Source organism: Lepidothrix coronata, unplaced genomic scaffold (assembly GCF_001604755.1).
Source record: "Lepidothrix coronata isolate B3197 unplaced genomic scaffold, Lepidothrix_coronata-1.0 Scaffold105, whole genome shotgun sequence".
Lineage (NCBI taxonomy): Eukaryota > Metazoa > Chordata > Aves > Passeriformes > Pipridae > Lepidothrix > Lepidothrix coronata.
The window spans coordinates 1,980,295-1,997,728 of NW_016690285.1; the positions used below are offsets into that span (position 1 = coordinate 1,980,295).

Sequence of the window (17,434 nt, forward strand, 5' to 3'; positions counted from 1 at the left end):
GGTTGGACGGGGCTTGGAGCAACCTGGGCTGGTGGAAGGTGTCCCTGCCCATGGCAGGGGGTGGGATGAGATAATCCTTAATGTCCCTTCCAACCCAAACCATCCTGTGATTCTGTGATTTATCAGCCTGACAGCTTTGGTTTGGTCTGGAAGAGTTGGATTCTCCAGTGAAACAAAGCCCGTGCCAAAAGTGCTTTTTAAACATGATCAGTTTGGGCTTTTGAGCAGACAAAAAGTGGGTTTGAAAGAAACGTGAAGCTCCATGGGTTGCATTTCTTCTGAGAAGAAATGTCTGTGCAAAAAAAAAAAGGGCAAATTTTGGGGGATTTTTTGGAAGGCAGAACAATTTGCAGCCCATCTTTAATGGTGTTTTTATAGTCACTCTCTGGCACGTGCCAAGTGTCTCAGGCAGTGAGTAAATGCTGACTGTCACCAGAAGCCTCAAGAGCACATAATGAGTCCAAAAAAAAAGAGACTGAGGAGCTCTAATTAAGAGCTTTTTTTGAAGAAGAAAAATCTGATTAAGTATTCCAGCCTTTAAAGTTTCCTCTGAAGGCCCAAAGCATCCTGGAACTAGAGGGTCCCAGGGGGAATTAGGCAAAAATAAAGCACAGAAGGCACAGCCCTGCTGAGGGCTGATCCCTCTGGAGGGATTTGGGAAAGGGGTGCTGGATGTGGCCGTGGGGGGCTGCAGGGGGCACAGGAGGTGCCTTATCCCAACATCCCTGGGTGTTAATTTGGGATGGGAGCAGTGGCCAAGCTCTCCTGGCCCAGCTCCTCACTCACATCTGGGTGAGATGCCCAGAGCCAGGGGAGCTGGAAATCCTGTTCTTCAATGGGTTAGGATTGGGAATGGGAGTGCAAGTGCCTTTTCCTGATGCAGTGGCTCCTCAGGAAGGAGGAGTTTTGGGGCAGGAACCTTCTGGGTGTGAGGGGAGTCCGGGGAATAACAAATGTTGCCTTTCTGACCATTCACTAACACTGTTTTCTCTGTTCTCTCTGCCTCCTGCTAAGATGGGCCCATCAAGCTCTTCTGTAGGTTGCTCCCTGCTAAGTATTTGTTATTCCTGCTTTTCCCTCTGTGCTGTGTCCGTGTATGTCCAGGGACTCGTGGGGGTGGGCAGGGGGAGGCCCTGGGGATGTGCCACCCCTGGGGATTTGGGCACCAGAGCTCTGGAATGGAGGAGGAAGGGAAATCTGGAGAGATTTTGAGCTCCATCAGGACCTGGCCCACGAGGCATCGGCTTCTTCCCTGTCCTGGAATAACCCAGGAGCAGTTAATGAGATTCTAATTTATGCACAAGCGGAAAATGGTTTTTTTCATGGGTGTTCAAAGCTTTTTTTTATTTATTTTAGGAATTATTTTAAGTAACCTCATTAATTAAGCAGAGAGTAAAACTGTGTGATGGAGATGAGCACGTGGGTTCCTGCCTTGCAGTTGCAGACATTTAATTCTCAAAATGCACAGTGGAATATTGTGGATGTTCCCTGTTATCCACTCGTGGCTCCTTGTTCCCAGCACTGGAGAGGAAGGACCAGGGTTTGTGTTTCATCTTTGCAAAGAAACAATTTATCTTTTAAATGATTCAGGAGCAAAAGGTTGATTGAGCACTTCAATGAACACTTGATTTTGTAGCAAGGAACAACTTCATGTTTACATCAAGGTACAAAGAAATCAGAACTGAATTACAGAAGTTATTCATTATTCACCTTCCAGACCTGTTGGAATTGGAATAGGAACAGGAATAGGAAGGGATTGGGTTCATTGCTCCCACGTTGCTTTTTCTCCTCTGTTCACAGATTAATGAGAGTAATCAAGTTTAATTTTCAGGCTTCGTTTTCATAGCTCCTCTGTTGAAGTTCCTAATTGACTGTAAAGTTCCTAAATTACTTTAACTTACTGCATTTGCACAGCACAGGAATTAAAACCCGGTTTCTTCACCCCTGTTAAATCCCAGGTGCTGCAGCCCAACCCCTTTGGCTCTGAAACGCAAACCTGCTGAGGAGCAGCTCTGCCCAATGCAGTTTCCCCAAAAACCTTGGGAAAGGGGCTTTTTTTTTCCCTTCTTGTCACCTGTTTTGGGACACAGCTCCCGGGGTGTGTGACACTGCTCTGCCAGCAGCAGGACAGGCTTCAATTCAACCGCTCTCTCCATTTTCTGGGGTGTTTAAATATAAATCCTGGGCTTTTAAATCAATCCAGGCAACTTGTGGCAATAAACTAATCCCAGATTTCCTTTAGGGAAGTTTTCACAGCCTCTGAGGGTTAGGCCAGGCCTGCAGAGGCTGGGCCTGAAGCTCAGGGCTGGGTGCCACCGTTGGCCTCTCGAGGTAGTGACACCTTTCCAGGATTCCAGTGGGATAATTCAGCTCTGGCCAGTTCTCCAGTGCTGAAATGCCAGCTGGAGAGCTGCCCTCTGGGAATGTGGGGTGTTCTGCAGCCAGTCCCTCAGGAATCTGTGGTTTCCTCTGCCCTGTGTGCAGCTGTGAAGATCAAGAAGCCCATCAAGACCAAGTTCCGCATGCCCGTGTTCAACTGGGTGGCCCTGAAGCCCAACCAGATCAACGGCACCGTCTTCAACGAGATCGACGACGAGAGGATCCTCGAGGTACCCCCACTGCTCCTGGGCCTCTCTGGCCACGAGGGAGTCATGGAATCAGGGAATGGATTGGGTGGGAAAAACCCTCTTAGATCACTGAGTCCAACCATCCCTCAGCATTGCCCAGGCCACCACTGACCCCTGTCCCCAAGTGCCACATCCACATGGATTTTAGATCCCTCCAGGGCTGGGGACTCCAAACCTCCCTGGGCAGCCCCTTCCGAGGCCTGACAACCCTTTCCAGGGAGCTGATGTCCCACCTGAGCCTCCCCTGGCACAGCCTGAGGCCGTTCCCTCTCCTCCTGTCCCTTGTTCCCTGGGAGCAGAGCCCGACCCCCCCCCAGCTCCCCCCTCCTGTCAGGGAATTGGACAGTGAGAAGGTCTCCCCAGGGATAGACCATGGCAGTGACCTTGGCAAAAGGGCTCATCCAGGTCCTGGATGCTCCCTGTGGACTGGATAAAGCACGAGTGCTAATGTGAATATTTTCCTGAACTTTAGAACATCTGAAGGGCTGTTGGGGCTGGATTTCTGGACTCTGGCCAGATTCCTGATCACCAGCTCAGGAGCAAGTGTTCCTTCCATCCCTGATGGAAATACTCTGAATTTTGAGTCCAGGTTGGATGGGGTTTGGAGCAACCTGGGCTAGTGGAAGGTGTTCCTGCCCATGGCAGGGGGTGGGAATGGATGAGCTTTAAGATCCTTTCCAATCCAACCCATTCCATGATTCCATGATATTCTGCTCCAGTCTCAGCCCCTTTCCCTGCAGCTCTGGCCCAGGATTAGGGACTGGGTTCAGTGCTCCCTGCGGGAAGGATAAATCATTTCCTTTCCTTTTTAGGATCTAAACGTGGATGAATTTGAAGAAATCTTCAAGACAAAGGCCCAGGGCCCAGCCATTGATCTGACCTCCAGCAAGCAGAAGATCACCCAGAAGGGCTCCAACAAGGTCACATTGCTGGATGCCAACAGGGCCAAGAATCTGGCCATAACTCTCCGGAAAGCCGGGAAGACGGCGGACGAGATCTGCAAGGCCATCCACGTGTAAGTGAAACACTGGCCAGCCAAGAAACCCTGAGATTTACTGGGGGGTTTAGTCGGTGGAAAGGGTTGGAATTGGCAGTTGATGTCTCTGGAAAATATCCAGGGGTAAGGAGGGAATGGTTCTGAATTCCCAGAAATCAGATTGCCTTGAACTCAAATGAAAACCTGGCAGTTCTGTGTCTCTGAATCACTGCTGAGGCTTAACAAATTAACACTTCTGTTGTTAAAGCAGCTAATTCCTGTCTGTGCACAGGATAGTGGATCCATATCCTATATCCTGTAGTTTGCCATTGCAACTCTCCCTCTGGTTCCAAAATAATTTCTGTTCCAGTGAGCACCCAAAAGGCAGAGAATCAGGAAGAGGGAACTCTTTTGGTTTGCTCCGTAAAGGATGAGTTTAGTCCAGGTGCTGGAAGAGATTTTGCATGGAATTAGGTTTGTGTGGTGGCCTCAGGCAGAGCCAAATGTGGGTGTCCATGAGACTTGTCTGTGCCCCATCCCACCCCGATCCAGACCCTTCCCTGCTCCTGGGGACTGAGTGCAGGTGCAGCTGCTCCTTGGGGCTGATCCCAAATCCATCCGCACGCTCTCTGTGCTCCTCATGGCCATGACAAACATCTCCCATTCCTCCAGTAAGGAATATCCTAAAAATGTGGATCAAAAGCGTTACCTTTGGGCTGGAGGGTGACCCAAACGTGCTCCACATTGAGGCAGGTTCAGTTGTTGGACTTTTACAGGGCTCTGCTCCAATTAAATAAAAATATTTGCTCTTCCCCACCTGTTTTCTCTTACAAAAAAGAGCTGTGGCCATGGAGGGATGTAGGTGATGGCCACATATCTTTGGAATGGGAAGCAGAGTGTCCAGCAGCACCATTCCCATCAGCCCGGTAACCTGTTCCCATCTCCATGTGCAGGGAGCTTCAGGTGCAGGGCAGGAAGAACTTCACAGCTTCTTCTCTGCTGACTCAGGCTCGTGTAGAGCTGAATCTCAGCCTGGTTTGGGTTGGAAGGGACCTTAAAGCCCATCCAGTGCCACCCTCTGCCATGGGCAGGGACACCTTCCCCTATCCCAGGTTGCTCCAAGCCCCGTCCAGGCTGTCCTTGAGCTCTTCTCCTGGCGTTGTGCCGCAGGTTTGACCTGAAGACGCTGCCGGTGGATTTTGTGGAGTGCCTGATGCGGTTCCTGCCCACGGAGAACGAGGTGAAGGTGCTGCGTCTGTACGAGCGGGAGCGGAAGCCCATCGAGAACCTGTCGGACGAGGACCGGTTCATGATGCAGTTCAGCAAGATCGAGAGGCTCATGCAGAAAATGACCATCATGGCCTTCATCGGCAACTTCGCCGAGAGCATCCAGATGCTGACCCCGGTGAGCCGTGGAATCCGGGAATATCCTGAGCTGGGGGTCACCGAGCCAAGTGCTGACCCTGCACAGGCACCCCAACAATCCCACCCTGTCCCTGAACCCTCCTGGAGCTCTGGCAGCCTTGGGGCCGTGCCCACTGCCCTGGGGAGCCTGGTCAGTGCCCAACCACCCCCCAAGAAACACTCACGCAAATGGAAAAGTGGTTTTCTGGCTTTATTTTCATCTATTAGTGACTGTATATCCCAGGAGCTGTTTGTATGGCAGTTGTAACCCAGACTCTTAGGGACTACCTCACAGGCCCGTAAGCCTTGTAGGCCTCACAGGCCTCATAGGATCCATAGGCCTCACGAACCCCACAGAACCCATAGCCCTCATGGGCCCATTAGGACTCATGGACCCCATAGCCCTCATGGGCCCATTAGGACTCATGGACCCCATAAACTCTGTAGGGCTCATGGGCCCCATAGTGCCATTAGGCCTCACGTGTCCCATAGGACCCAAAGGCCCCACAGGCTTCAGGGCCCCATTAGGTTACTGTGGGTCCTGGTCCGTGAGCTCCTGGAATTGTGTCCACCCAGCCCAAAGCACCTGTCACAGTTGTAGGGATTGAAATGTGAATCCTCTTTGACCCCACCACGCCTGAGGGGGTAAATCTGGTGGGCAAATGAATGGTTTGAAATCCTGGTGTGTCAGGACAGGGGAACATCCACAGAATCACAACATGGTTTGGGTTGGAAGGGACATTAAGGATCATCTCATCCCACTCCCTGCCATGTGCAGAGACACCTTCACCTTCCACTAGCCCAGGTTGCTCCAAGCCCCATCCAACCTGGCCTTGGACACTTCCAGGGATCCAGGGGCAGCCACAGCTTCTCTGGGCAACCTGTGCCAGGGCCTCCCCACCCTCCCAGCCAGCAATTCCTTCCCAATATCCCATCTCTCCCTGCCCTCTGGCAGTGAGAAGCCATTCCCTGTGTCCGGCCCCTCCATGCCTTGTCCCCAGTCCCTCTCCAGCTCTCCTGGAACCCCTTTAGGCCCTGCAAGGGGCTCTCAGCTCTCCCTGGAGCCTTCTCTCCTCCAGGTGAACCCCCCCAGCTCTCCCAGCCTGGCTCCAGAGCAGGGGGACATCCATGCTCAGGCCCCTGGTGTGGATGAAAAATAAGAGGATTTTTTCTGGATGTGATAAGATGCTCATTTAACTCCTGGTGAGATGTGCAGTAACCAAAGCTCTTCCTGTGTTTTCCTGCAGCAACTCCACGCCATAATCGCTGCCTCTGTCTCCATAAAGTCATCCCAAAAGCTTAAGAAAATACTGGAGGTAGGTCTGACACCAGCTCTGCTTCTGGGGGTTTTTAAAGCCCTGGGCACTTGTCCTGAAAATTCATGCCCTGCTTGTTTCCTCCTGGCAGATAATCCTGGCTCTTGGGAACTACATGAACAGCAGCAAACGAGGGGCTGTCTATGGGTTTAAGCTGCAGAGTTTAGACCTGGTAAGTAAAGCAAGAGGTGTGTGGTGGGACCAGGTGGGAATTGGGGTTGTAGGGTCATTTAGGTTGGAAAAGCCATGAGAGCATTGAGTCCAGCCCTCAACCCAGCACTGCCCAGGCCACCACTGACCCCTGTCCCCAAGTGCCACATACACATGGATTTTAAATCCTTCCAGGGGTGAGGGCTCCAGCACCTCCTTGGGCAGCCCCTGTCAAGGCCTGACCAGCCTTTTCATGAGGAAATTCCTCCTGATGTCCCACTTGACCCTCCCCTGGCACAGCCTGAGGCCGTTCCCTCTCCTCCTGTCCCTTGTTCCCTGGGAGCAGAGCCCGACCCCCCACAGCTCCCCCCTCCTGTCAGGGGGTTGCAGAGCCAGAAGGTCCCCCCTGAGCCTCCTTTTCTGCAGGCTGAGCCCCCTCAGCTCCCTCAGTCCCTCCTGCTGCTCCAGCCCCTTCCCAGCTCCGTTCCCTTTCCTGGACACGCTCCAGCCCCTCTGTGTCTTGTCTGAAGTCCCAGAACTGCCCCAGCCCTGGAGGTGGGACGGGCACTGCCCTGGGTCTGGGACACACCAGGGCTGGCACAGCCCAGGTGACATTTCCCACCTGGGCACACCTGGGCTCGTGTTCAGCACCCCCAGGTCCTTTTCCAGCTTTCCAGACCCCATCCTGGAATGTTCCACGGGGTTGTGGTGACCCAAGGGCAGTGATGTCCAGGCTGAGTGGCTGCTGAGGGACTCAGCTGGTGCTTCCCAGCATGGAAAACCGTGATGGAGCTGGAGAAGCACCGGTGGGTCTCTTTGCTTGGAACCTGCTGCTCCATCTCCTGGCCTGTTGCCCACAGCTCCTGGAAACCAAGTCGACAGACCGGAAGCAGACGCTGCTGCACTACATCTCCAACGTGGTCAAGGAGAAGTACCAGCACGTGTCCCTCTTCTACAACGAGCTGCACTACGTGGAGAAGGCAGCAGCAGGTACTGTGACCCTCCCTCAGCCTCCTCCACCCCCCAGGGGTGGCTATTCTGGGCAGGGAACCCCCTGGGCTGTGGGTTGCAGCCTCTGTCCCGTTCCCAGTGTCCCTGGAGAACGTGCTGTTGGATGTGAAGGAGCTGCAGCGGGGCCTGGAGCTGACGAAGCGCGAGTACACCATGCACGACCACAACACCATGCTCAAGGACTTCATCCAGAACAACGAGGGCAAGCTCAAGAAGCTGCAGGACGACGCCAAAATAGCCCAGGTACCTCTCATTCCTCGGGGTTTGGCAGGAGGGTGTGAGCTCTCCCCACAGGATGTGCTCTGTATCCATGGAATGCACAGTGGGAATGGGGAGGTGACCTTGGGCAGTGCAGTAAATCTGTGCCTGTTGCAGGATGCCTTTGATGATGCTGTGAAGTATTTTGGGGAGAATCCCAAGACAACTCCCCCCTCGGTCTTTTTCCCAGTGTTTGTCCGGTTTGTGAAGGCCTACAAGGTAAGCAGGAGCTTCCTTCTCCTCCTCTTCCTTCTCCTCTTCCTCCTTCTCTTCTTTTCCTCCTCCTTTCTCCTCCTTTTTCCTCTCCCTTTTCCCTTTTCCCCTTTCCCCCTTCCGTGTTTCTTCTCCTCCTCCTCTTCCCCTCCCCTGCCCTCCCCTCAGTAGCACCTGCCGACATTCCTCCCTGGCACTGTTTAGGATCCCAGTCTCCCCTGGAAGCTCTAACCTCTGGTTTTTTCCCATAAATAGCAAGCAGAAGAAGAGAATGAGCTGAGGAAAAAGCAGGAACAGGCCTTAATGGAAAAACTCATGGAGCAGGAAGCGTTGATGGAGCAGCAGGACCAAAAGGTATGGCCCAGATCCACCTCCCAGGTGGGATCATGTTCCTGGTGCTTCAGAAACCTCCGCTCTGGGGAGGAGGAATTTGGTTGCTCAACTTTTAGTTGCCTGGAAATAGTCTCTGGAAGTTTTCTTCTTATGTGGAAAGAGCTGGGATAAGCTGGGAAAGTTTGTGCTTCTACTGCTTTGGAAGTCTGAAAAATTAAGGAAAACTAAGTGGAAAATTGTCTTTTCCACATGTCCAGGAGTTAAAAGTTCTCTTTCTCTGGCTTCTCCCTGGGATGTGAGTCACTAGTGGACACATGAGGGTGTTCCAGCCTTGGAAAATGGAGGGAAAAGGGGCAGTTCCTGTGTGCTGGTTGCCACCCAGTTGGTGTGTGAGGTCGGGGCAGAGGCAGGAGAGCAGGAGGTCCGTCCTTCCAACCCCTCTCCTCGTTTGCAGTCCCCCTCCCACAAGACGAAGCGGCAGCAGCAGGAGCTGATCGCGGAGCTGCGGCGGCGGCAGGTCAAGGACAACCGGCACGTGTACGAGGGCAAGGACGGGGCCATCGAGGACATCATCACAGGTAACCCTCCTCCCGGGGGATCCAGGGCCCTCCCGCAGGGAACAGCTCTGGGAGCTGCCCAGGAGCTGCTGCAAGGGCTCCGTGTCCTCCTCGAAGCCGCAGCAGAGCTGAGGGTGTTGGTTCCTGAAGGCTCTGCTCGGTGTCTTAGTCCTTCTCCTCCAGGTGTGGGGACATTCCCGGGGCTTTAGAGCAGCCAGGGAGTGCCTGATCCCACAGTTCTCTCACTGGGATGTGCTTGCCCTGCAGATCTGTCCCAGAACCCTTTTTCCCCCCAGTTGACGGGTGTTTAACGTGATGAAGAGCCTCTACTTTCAGGAAAATGTCCTAACAGGGACTGCAGAGTTACAGCAAATCACTTGATCAAACCAGGGATCCATGACCCCAAACTGCTCCTGTTCCCTGCTCAGGCAGAGTCTGGGCTGGTCCCTGAGGGAGGGACACACCCCCTAGTGCAGCCAGGCACAGGCAGGACTTGGGTGCCACTATTTGCCAATAGAAAAAAACACCTAAAACTGCATTTTGCCGGGGAATTAAACCATTTTTAACCAGTCCAGCTGCTCTGATTTGGCAGTACTTGGAGTTTTCTGCACGTTGTGCACAAGGAACACGATTTAACACTTCAGTAGCTCTACAATCCTGTGTTTCCTTGCACAGAAGATCAAAAAAGGTCTTTTCCTACTGCTTCTGGAAGTTTTTCCTGCAGAGGGGCAGGAGCTGTTTTACCAGTCACTAAGGAAAGCCAGGGAGTTTTTGCCCAGCCAGAGGACAGGGCTGACGAGTGTGAAGCTCTCCCAACTCCTTTTAACCTTGATTAATGGCTTCCTGAGATAACATTCTGGATGTAAAGGGCAGGCTGGCAGTAATATCCAATCTGTCAGCGCTTCTCCAGCTCCTCCAGACTCCTGGGAGCTTGTTGGGTTGGGAAAGTGGTTCTGCTGCTCCGGGGGAGAAACACTGTGTGGCAGATGCCCTTCCCCATGGAAAAGGCATCCAGTGGAGTGGGTGCCAGATGAGACATTTCAGCTCAAACATTTCCTGTGCCCTCGTGCCTGGTATTTCCCGTTATGGGGGTGGCTCGAGCCGTGGATTAGCTGGCATTTCCCATCCTGGGGGTGGCTCGAGCCATGGAGTGGTGAAAGTCAGGCACAGGGAGTCAGGTAGGACTGAGGTCACTTCCTTATCCCTGGAAATCATGGAGCTCCCCATCCCTGGGAGTGTTCAAACCAGGTTGGACAGGGCTTAGAGCAACCTGCTCTAGTGGAAGGTGTCCAGAGGGTGGGATGAGATGAGTTTTAAGTCCCTTCCAACCCAAACCATTCTGGAATTCCACGAGCCGATTAAATCCTTCCTCAATCCTTTCTGCTGCCGCGTCCAAAGCCCGCTGAGGAGCAGCTTTCAGGGAGCTGTTGGCCCATGTCAGAGTGTCCCTGGCCATCCCTGGTGGAGCACTAACCCCGCACTAATGCCCTGGAGCCCTGCTGACGTTGGTTTGTGTGTCTGGCTGTTGTTGTTCCCATGCAGTGCTGAAGACGGTGCCGTTCACCGCCCGGAGCGCCAAGCGCGGCTCTCGGTTCTTCTGCGACCCCGTTGTCACGGAGGAATTCCATTACTAAACTATTCCTCTCTCACACCTGACGCTCTTAGAAAACAGGAAGGTGGCTGTAGATTTGTTGTCCCTCCCCCCCCTTTGTGCAGATCTCAGCCAGGACATGTGAATGTTGAGTGTTTAGTGGTGTCCGGCGTCACCCGACGTTCTCGTGGTGTCACCTCCGTTGCACGTCCCGTGTCTCCATAACTTCTCGTTCCATCCCATCGACTTCTGGCCATCCCTGTGTTCCAGTGCCATAGAACAGCAAGTGGTGGCAGTCACTGGGGCGAGTTTCCTGCAGTCCAAGGGCTGAGGAGACCAAATGAAGCCAAGAAGTGACGTTCACTTGGCTTTTCTATGTCACCCCCGTGGCCCGCACACCTTTGTGTGCCGTGCATGTGATGCCTCGGCGGAATTCCGGGCTGCATGGACTAGGGGAACATCCCTGGGGGTGGCTTCTGGCTGGGGAGGGCTGCCTGGGCTAACACCCGTGGTTGGGGTTAGATTCCTAACCAGCCCCTGCATGTTGGCTGCACGTGAGACACGAGGTGGAACCGGCGGGGGGAAATCTCTGCTCATCGGTCACGTCCACGTTTAACTCCTTCAGTTCCACGTCAGCTTTGTTTAAGGAAAATCAGGAATCTTCCCTGAGCATGAACCAGTTCAGCTGGACTGTGCAGTGCTGGGACTGGGGGGAAAGAGGAGCAGGGCTGGGGAAACACTTAAATATGGGCCAGAACCGCCGAGATGGTGCCGCTGAAAAGGCTGACGTGGAACTGAGCGATTCCCACCGTGGTGTCCATGTAGGAAGGGTGTCTCTAACCCTGCATGTCTCAGCACTGTTGTCTTGCATTAAGGCCCCAGCAGCTTAAGAAGCCAACAGTGTTTCCCCCTTCCCTGTGTACTTTAATTAATGCTGCAATAAATCCAACTAATCACTCGACGGGTCTTTGCTCTCCGAGTCCGCTGCCGTGTTCTCTTCCTGGAGCCTTCAAAGCAGCTTGGAATTGGGGTGGGGAGAGGCCAGGAGGCCTCCTGTCCCTCCTGCCCCTGTCTAACCCCTCACAGCCTTGGCCTCACCCTCTTGCTCTGTGGTCACCCCGCCCGGGAGGTTTGAACTTGGCTGACTTGACTTGCTCTTCATTTTCCATCCCATTTTTTTACTTAACCATCATTTTGTGTTCTGTTTTGTTTTTGTTTGTTTTTTTTTTGTTTTGTTTTGTTTTTTTTTCTGTTTAGCCCTAAAGAAGAATAATATCACTAAATTTCCCAATGTTCACTCGAGGGTAAGGATTTCTTCTAGCACCCCGGTGGTGGAGGATACCCAGAGCTGGCAAGCATCACTTTTTACTTGGCTTCCTCCTCTCTCTGTCTGCCAGGAGCTGGTGGTAGATGTGGCTGAGCTAATACTGGTGAGACCTCCAGGCCTGTGGAGACCCAGATCCTTGATTTTCACCCTTGGAGGTGCAGGGGATCCACAGGCCGTTGGCTGGTGACCATCTTCACACCGTTTTGGCCATTTCTCTTCAAGTTCAGCCCAAAATAGTCTTGTCCTCAGGTTTTGTAGCCCCACAGCTCCCTGGAGGTTCTGCTGCCCCCAGACCACAAAATAGGGGATGAGGTGCTCAACCAGCAGCTCCAGGGGCAGAGCTGAGAAGTTGGGGAGTTGTGTGTGACCCTGACACAATTATCCAGGAAATCTGAGGGAGGGTTTGCCCAATCCAACACAAATTTGTTGGCCAGCAGAGAAATATTTTATCTGGAATAGTCTTCAGGGCATCCATGTGCTGGTTGTGTTGTGGTTGCACAGGTAACACACATGGCACATGGAATGGGCTTCATCAAGGCATTCATCAGCTTTCCCACTTTTCCATCCCTCCATCCATCCCTCCATCCATCCATCCATCCATTCCATGCTCAGTGTTCCCTCCTGAGCTCTCACCTCCCCAGCAGTGGGGTGGGTTGGGCTGGGCTTTGCTGCAGGTGAGGAGGATGAGGATGAGGAGGGAGGGGTTTGGCCACTCCACACCCTTTGGCTGAGGAGGTTTTGCTCCAGCCACGGGGCAGGACAGCAGCTGGAGCATCCCGAGCACCAGCTGTTTTTCCCACCTTTAAATCTGGTTGGACTTGATCTAAGAGATCTTTGCCAACCTGAATGGTTCCATGATGAATGGGGATACAGGGGTCAGAGCTCCATCCCGCTGTGGCCAAACGCGTCCCACGGGACTGTGGGTTGCACATCTCCCTCATCCCGCTGTGGGAATGAGGGAGGCTCTGGAGGACTGGGGCACACATGGACCCCCCGATTTGGGGTGATGGTGCCTCTCTGATGGATGTTCCCACCCCACACGGTCCCACACGGTCCCACCAGTATTACCCCGCTGCTTGGGCGCGTAGTCGGGCACGGCAGCCCCCGCTCCCCTCGGGGCCGACCCCCTTCTCTGCCCTCCACAAGCTGCTTTGATTGGCTTCCAGCAGGACTTTCCTTGTCTGGCCTCTCTCTGTGTGTGTGCGTGTGTGTGTCCGGGGGGGCCGTTTTCCCGGGACGAGCTCACCAGGCCCTTCCCTGCCCGCAGATCTTCGGAACCAGCCGTACCGCCGGGCCGACGCGCTGAGGAGGAGCATCCGCCGCCGCTTCGACGAGCACGGCCTGCGCCCCAACGGCCCCGACGTGGCCATGTGAGCCCCGGGGGGCTCCCCGGGGGCCTCGGCCACGGACACTCCGTGCTCGGCGAGCCTTTGGGAGCGGCCAAACCCACGCGCCGGGCCTGGGAACGGCTGGGAACCGCCCCGGAGCCACCAAGTGCCTGAGATGGAAGGACCTGCTCCAGGGACAGCGCCGGGACCTGGGCTGAGGGACCCGGCCTGAGGGGTGTCCTCGGACATGTCCCACGGCGTCCGGAACCAAAATGTAAAATTCCTGCTGGTCTGGGGGGTTGGTTTGGCTGCCTGAGGGCGGCGTTCGGCGACTGGTCTCTCTCCGCTGGTTGGAAACTGGGAATACTGGGATGTGCTCAGCTTTGAAATGCTCGGCTCTGAACTGATCCCTGTGCTGGTGCCCAGGGTGTCGGCTGCACTTATGGCTTGGGGTTTGATCACAAAGGAAGACACTGAAGGGCTTTCTGTAGGAATAACAATCCCAGCCCTTTTCCCACCCTCGGCACCTCCGGAGCTGGATGTGGGACCCAACACATCCACGATCCCAGGGAGAGGAACCAAACGAGGTCACCCCCAGGCCAGGGGGGTTTTGGGGGCCAGGACAGGGAGGGGGAGGCCCGGCCGGCACTCACAGCTCTGGAGTAACAGCTATTTATTAATTAGCACTAAGCCAATTAACACCTCAGTAATCAGTATTAGGGACCACCTCAGTCCAGTTCCTCACTGGGGAACCAGCCCAGCCCTGCTCTGTGGGATCACACCCCGGGCCAATCCCACCCCCGTTCCCTGCTGAGGCTCCTTTGGGCACCAAAGACAAGCCCAGCCTAAAACCCCGGGGAGGTTTTAGGTTCAAAATGGCTTTTTCCAAGCCTAAAAAGGGACAGGAGACATTTTAGGCCCGTCGTGCACCCCCAGCTCCCGGAGCAGCAGGAGGAGGAATCCAACCCCTTGATCCTCTCAGCTGGGAAGAACTGGACTGAAGAGAGAGATTTGTCCTTTCCAAGACCCCTTTTTTGCTTCCAGCTTCTTCCCTGGGCTCGTCACATCCCCCTGTTCATTGTAAAATTTCTTGTATAGTATTTAACCACGGAATTTCTTGGCCCTTTCCCGTTGTGCTCCCTCCACTGGTGAAGGTCCCTGGAATCTTTCCCCCCCTCGGATAATGTGTAGTTATATGATAATCTGTTTTTAAATGTACAGATATTTTGCTACAAAATTGGTGCAGTTTTTTATGGTTTTTACACTTCTCTTTTATCCCCCCCCTCCCCCCCTTTAGCCTCTGGGTAATATTGTAAATATTGTTTAAAATGAAATAAATGCATCAAGCCTGTGCTATACAATCTGAATGTTATTTTAACTTATAGTTTTTGTTTTTATATTTAACTAAACGGACAGTTTGGGGCTCAGAGTTACCACGTTGACCTATTTACAGGAATTTTTGACTTTCAAAACTGCCAATTCCTTGCATTTTGCAGCACTTGACCCACTAAAGAGAACATGCCACCCCCTCCTTTGCCTCCCTGGCAGTCCCAAGGAGTTGTTTGAATCGGAAGAAATGGGATAATTTTCAATTCAATGTGATAGATTGTTGGTTACAAGCACCAGATCTCCTCTTCTTCGGCTCAAAGGTATTTTTTTAACGAAAGACCCAAAATTCTCCAGGCTGGCATGTTCTCTTTAATATTTTTCTAGTAATAGATCTGCTTCTTAGCAAGATTAGAGTGTTTTCTAAAGCAGTTCACGTTCCTTTCCTGGTCTGTTCCTGCCATAAAATCAAATAAACTATTTACACTACTACAGCCAAATCCTCACCGGGTTTTTTTGGGGCACTTTTCCCTTTTTTTTTTCCTTTCCATGCTGGTGATGTTGGACAGGAGAACTCCTGGAGGTTGGGGCAGCTCTGGGGGGAAATGATTCCCCAGGTGATTTGCAGCATTAATTTACTCTTTGTTACTCCGGGAAAAAGAAATTCCAGATGATCCCAGGAAAAATCCCAAATCATCCCAGGAAAATTACTGATCACGCCAGGGAAAAATGTCAAATCTCCACAGGAAAAATCCCAAACCATCTCAGGAAAAAATTCCAAATGATCCCAGGAAATTATCCCAAATTATCCCAGGAAACATCACAAATCATCTCAGGAAAAATTCCAAATAATCCCAGGAAAAAAATCCCAGATGATCCCAGGAAAAAAACCCAAATAATTCCAGGAAAAAAAATCCCAAATCATCCCAGGAAAACAAAAAACCCAGATGATTCCAGGAAAAAAAATCTCAAACCATCCCAGGAAAAATCCCCAAATAATTAAAGGAAACATCCCAAAAAATCCTGGAAAAAACTCCACATGATCCCAGGAAAAATCCCAAATCATCCCAGGAAAAAAATCCCAAATAACTGAAGAAAAAATGCCAAATCATTCCAGGAAAAAACCCCAAATAATTCCAGGAAAGAATGCCAAATCATTCCAGAAAAAAAAAATCCAAAATCATCCCACGAGAAATCCCAAATCACCCCAAGAAAAAATCCCAGATGACGCCAAGAAAAAAAACCAAATCATCCCAGGAAAAAAATCCCAGATGATCCCAGGAAAAAACCCCATTCCAGGAAAAAATGCCAAATAATCCTGGGAAAAATCCCAGATGATTCCAGGATAATATCCCATATCATCCCAAGGAAAATCCAAAATCATCCTAGGAAAAATCCCATATCACCCCAGGGAAAATCTCAAAACATCCCGGGAAAAAAAAGATGATCCCAGGAAATAAATCGCAAATCACCCCAGGAAAAAATCCCAGATGATCCCAAGAATAAATCCTAGATGATCCCAAGAATAAATCCCAGATGATCCCAGGAAGAAAATCCCAAACCATCCCAGGAAAAAATCCCCAAACAATTAAAGGAAACATCCCAAATAATCCTGGGAAAACCGCCACATGATCCAAGAAAAAATCCCAAATCACCCCAGGAAAAAAATCCCAAATAATTCCACAAAAAAATGCCAAATCAATCCAGGAAAAATTCCAAATCATCCCGGGAAAAAAAGTCCCAGATGATCCCAGGAAAAAAAATCCCAAATTGTCCAAGGAAAAAACCCCAAATAATTCCAGGAAAAATCTTCCAAATCATCCTGGGAAGGAAAATTCCCAGATGATCCCAGGAAAAAATCTCAAACAATCCCAGGAAAAAATTCCAAATAATTAAGTAAAACATCCCAAATAATCCTGGGAAAAACCCCTCATGATCCCAGGAAAAATTCCAAATCAACCCTGGAAAAAAATGCCAAACCATTCCAGGAAAAAAATCCCAAATAATTCCACAAAAAATGCCAAATCATTCCAGGAAAAAAATCCCAAATAATTACGGGAAAAAACCCGTATCATCCCAAGGAAAATCCCAAATTATCCCAGGAAAAAATCCCAAATCATCGCAGGAAAATATCGCAAATTAGCCCAGGAAAAATCCCAGATGATCCCAGGAAAAAAAATCCCAAATCATCCCAGGAAAAAACCAAATAATTCCAGGAAACATCCCAAATAATTCTGGGGAAAAATCCCAGATGATTCCCAGAAGAATCCCAAATAATTCCAGGAAAAAAATCCCAGATGATCCCAGGAAAAAATCTCAAATCATCCCAGGAAAAAAACAAATAATTCCGGGAAACATCCCAAATAATTCTGGGGAAAAATCCCAGATGATCCCTGGAAAAATCCCAAATAATTCCAGGAAAAAAATCCGAAATCACCCCAAGAAAAAAAATCCCAGATGATCCCAGGAAAAAATCTCAAATCATCCCAGGAAAGGACCCCAAATAATTAAAGGAGACATCCCAAATAATCCTGGGAAAAATCCCAGATGATCCCCGGAAAAAACTCCCAAATTATTCCAGGAAAAAAATCCCAAATCATCCCAAGAAAAAAACCAAACAAACAGATGATGCCAAGAAAAAAAATCTCAAAATATTCCAGGAAAAATCCCAGATGATCCCAGGAAAAAAATCTTAAATCACCCCAGGAAAATATCCCAGATCATCCCAAGGAAACCACTAATCATCCCAAGGAAAAAACCCAAATCATTCCAGGAAAAAATGCCAAATCATTCCAGGAAAAAACTTCCAAATCATCCCGGGAAAAAAAAACCCAGATGATTCAGGAAAAAATCTCAAACCATCCAGGGAAAAAACCCCAAATAATTAAAGGAAAGATCCCAAATAATCCAGGGAAAAACCCCACAGGATCCCAGGAAAAATCCCAAATCACCCCAGGAAAAAACCCCAAATCATTCCAGAAAAAAATCCCAAATCATCCCAAGAAAAAAAAAAAAAA

General features: G+C 51.1%; 1 protein-coding gene across 1 annotated transcript in view; it reads left to right on the forward strand.

Moving 5' to 3' along the window:
• The window catches only part of FMNL2 (formin like 2), a 129,396-nt gene extending 114,485 nt beyond the window's left edge, over positions 1-14,911 (forward strand). The window contains exons 14-26 of the mRNA XM_017823713.1: positions 229-235; positions 1,015-1,035; positions 2,485-2,609; positions 3,440-3,642; positions 4,774-5,008; positions 6,255-6,323; positions 6,415-6,495; positions 7,334-7,463; positions 7,564-7,727; positions 7,860-7,961; positions 8,211-8,309; positions 8,743-8,866; positions 13,031-14,911. Coding sequence (XP_017679202.1) covers positions 229-235; positions 1,015-1,035; positions 2,485-2,609; positions 3,440-3,642; positions 4,774-5,008; positions 6,255-6,323; positions 6,415-6,495; positions 7,334-7,463; positions 7,564-7,727; positions 7,860-7,961; positions 8,211-8,309; positions 8,743-8,866; positions 13,031-13,137 — 1,467 coding nt within the window. The 3' untranslated portion in view covers positions 13,138-14,911. The remainder of the gene's footprint in view (positions 1-228; positions 236-1,014; positions 1,036-2,484; positions 2,610-3,439; positions 3,643-4,773; positions 5,009-6,254; positions 6,324-6,414; positions 6,496-7,333; positions 7,464-7,563; positions 7,728-7,859; positions 7,962-8,210; positions 8,310-8,742; positions 8,867-13,030) is intronic.
• Positions 14,912-17,434: the final 2,523 nt, after the last annotated feature.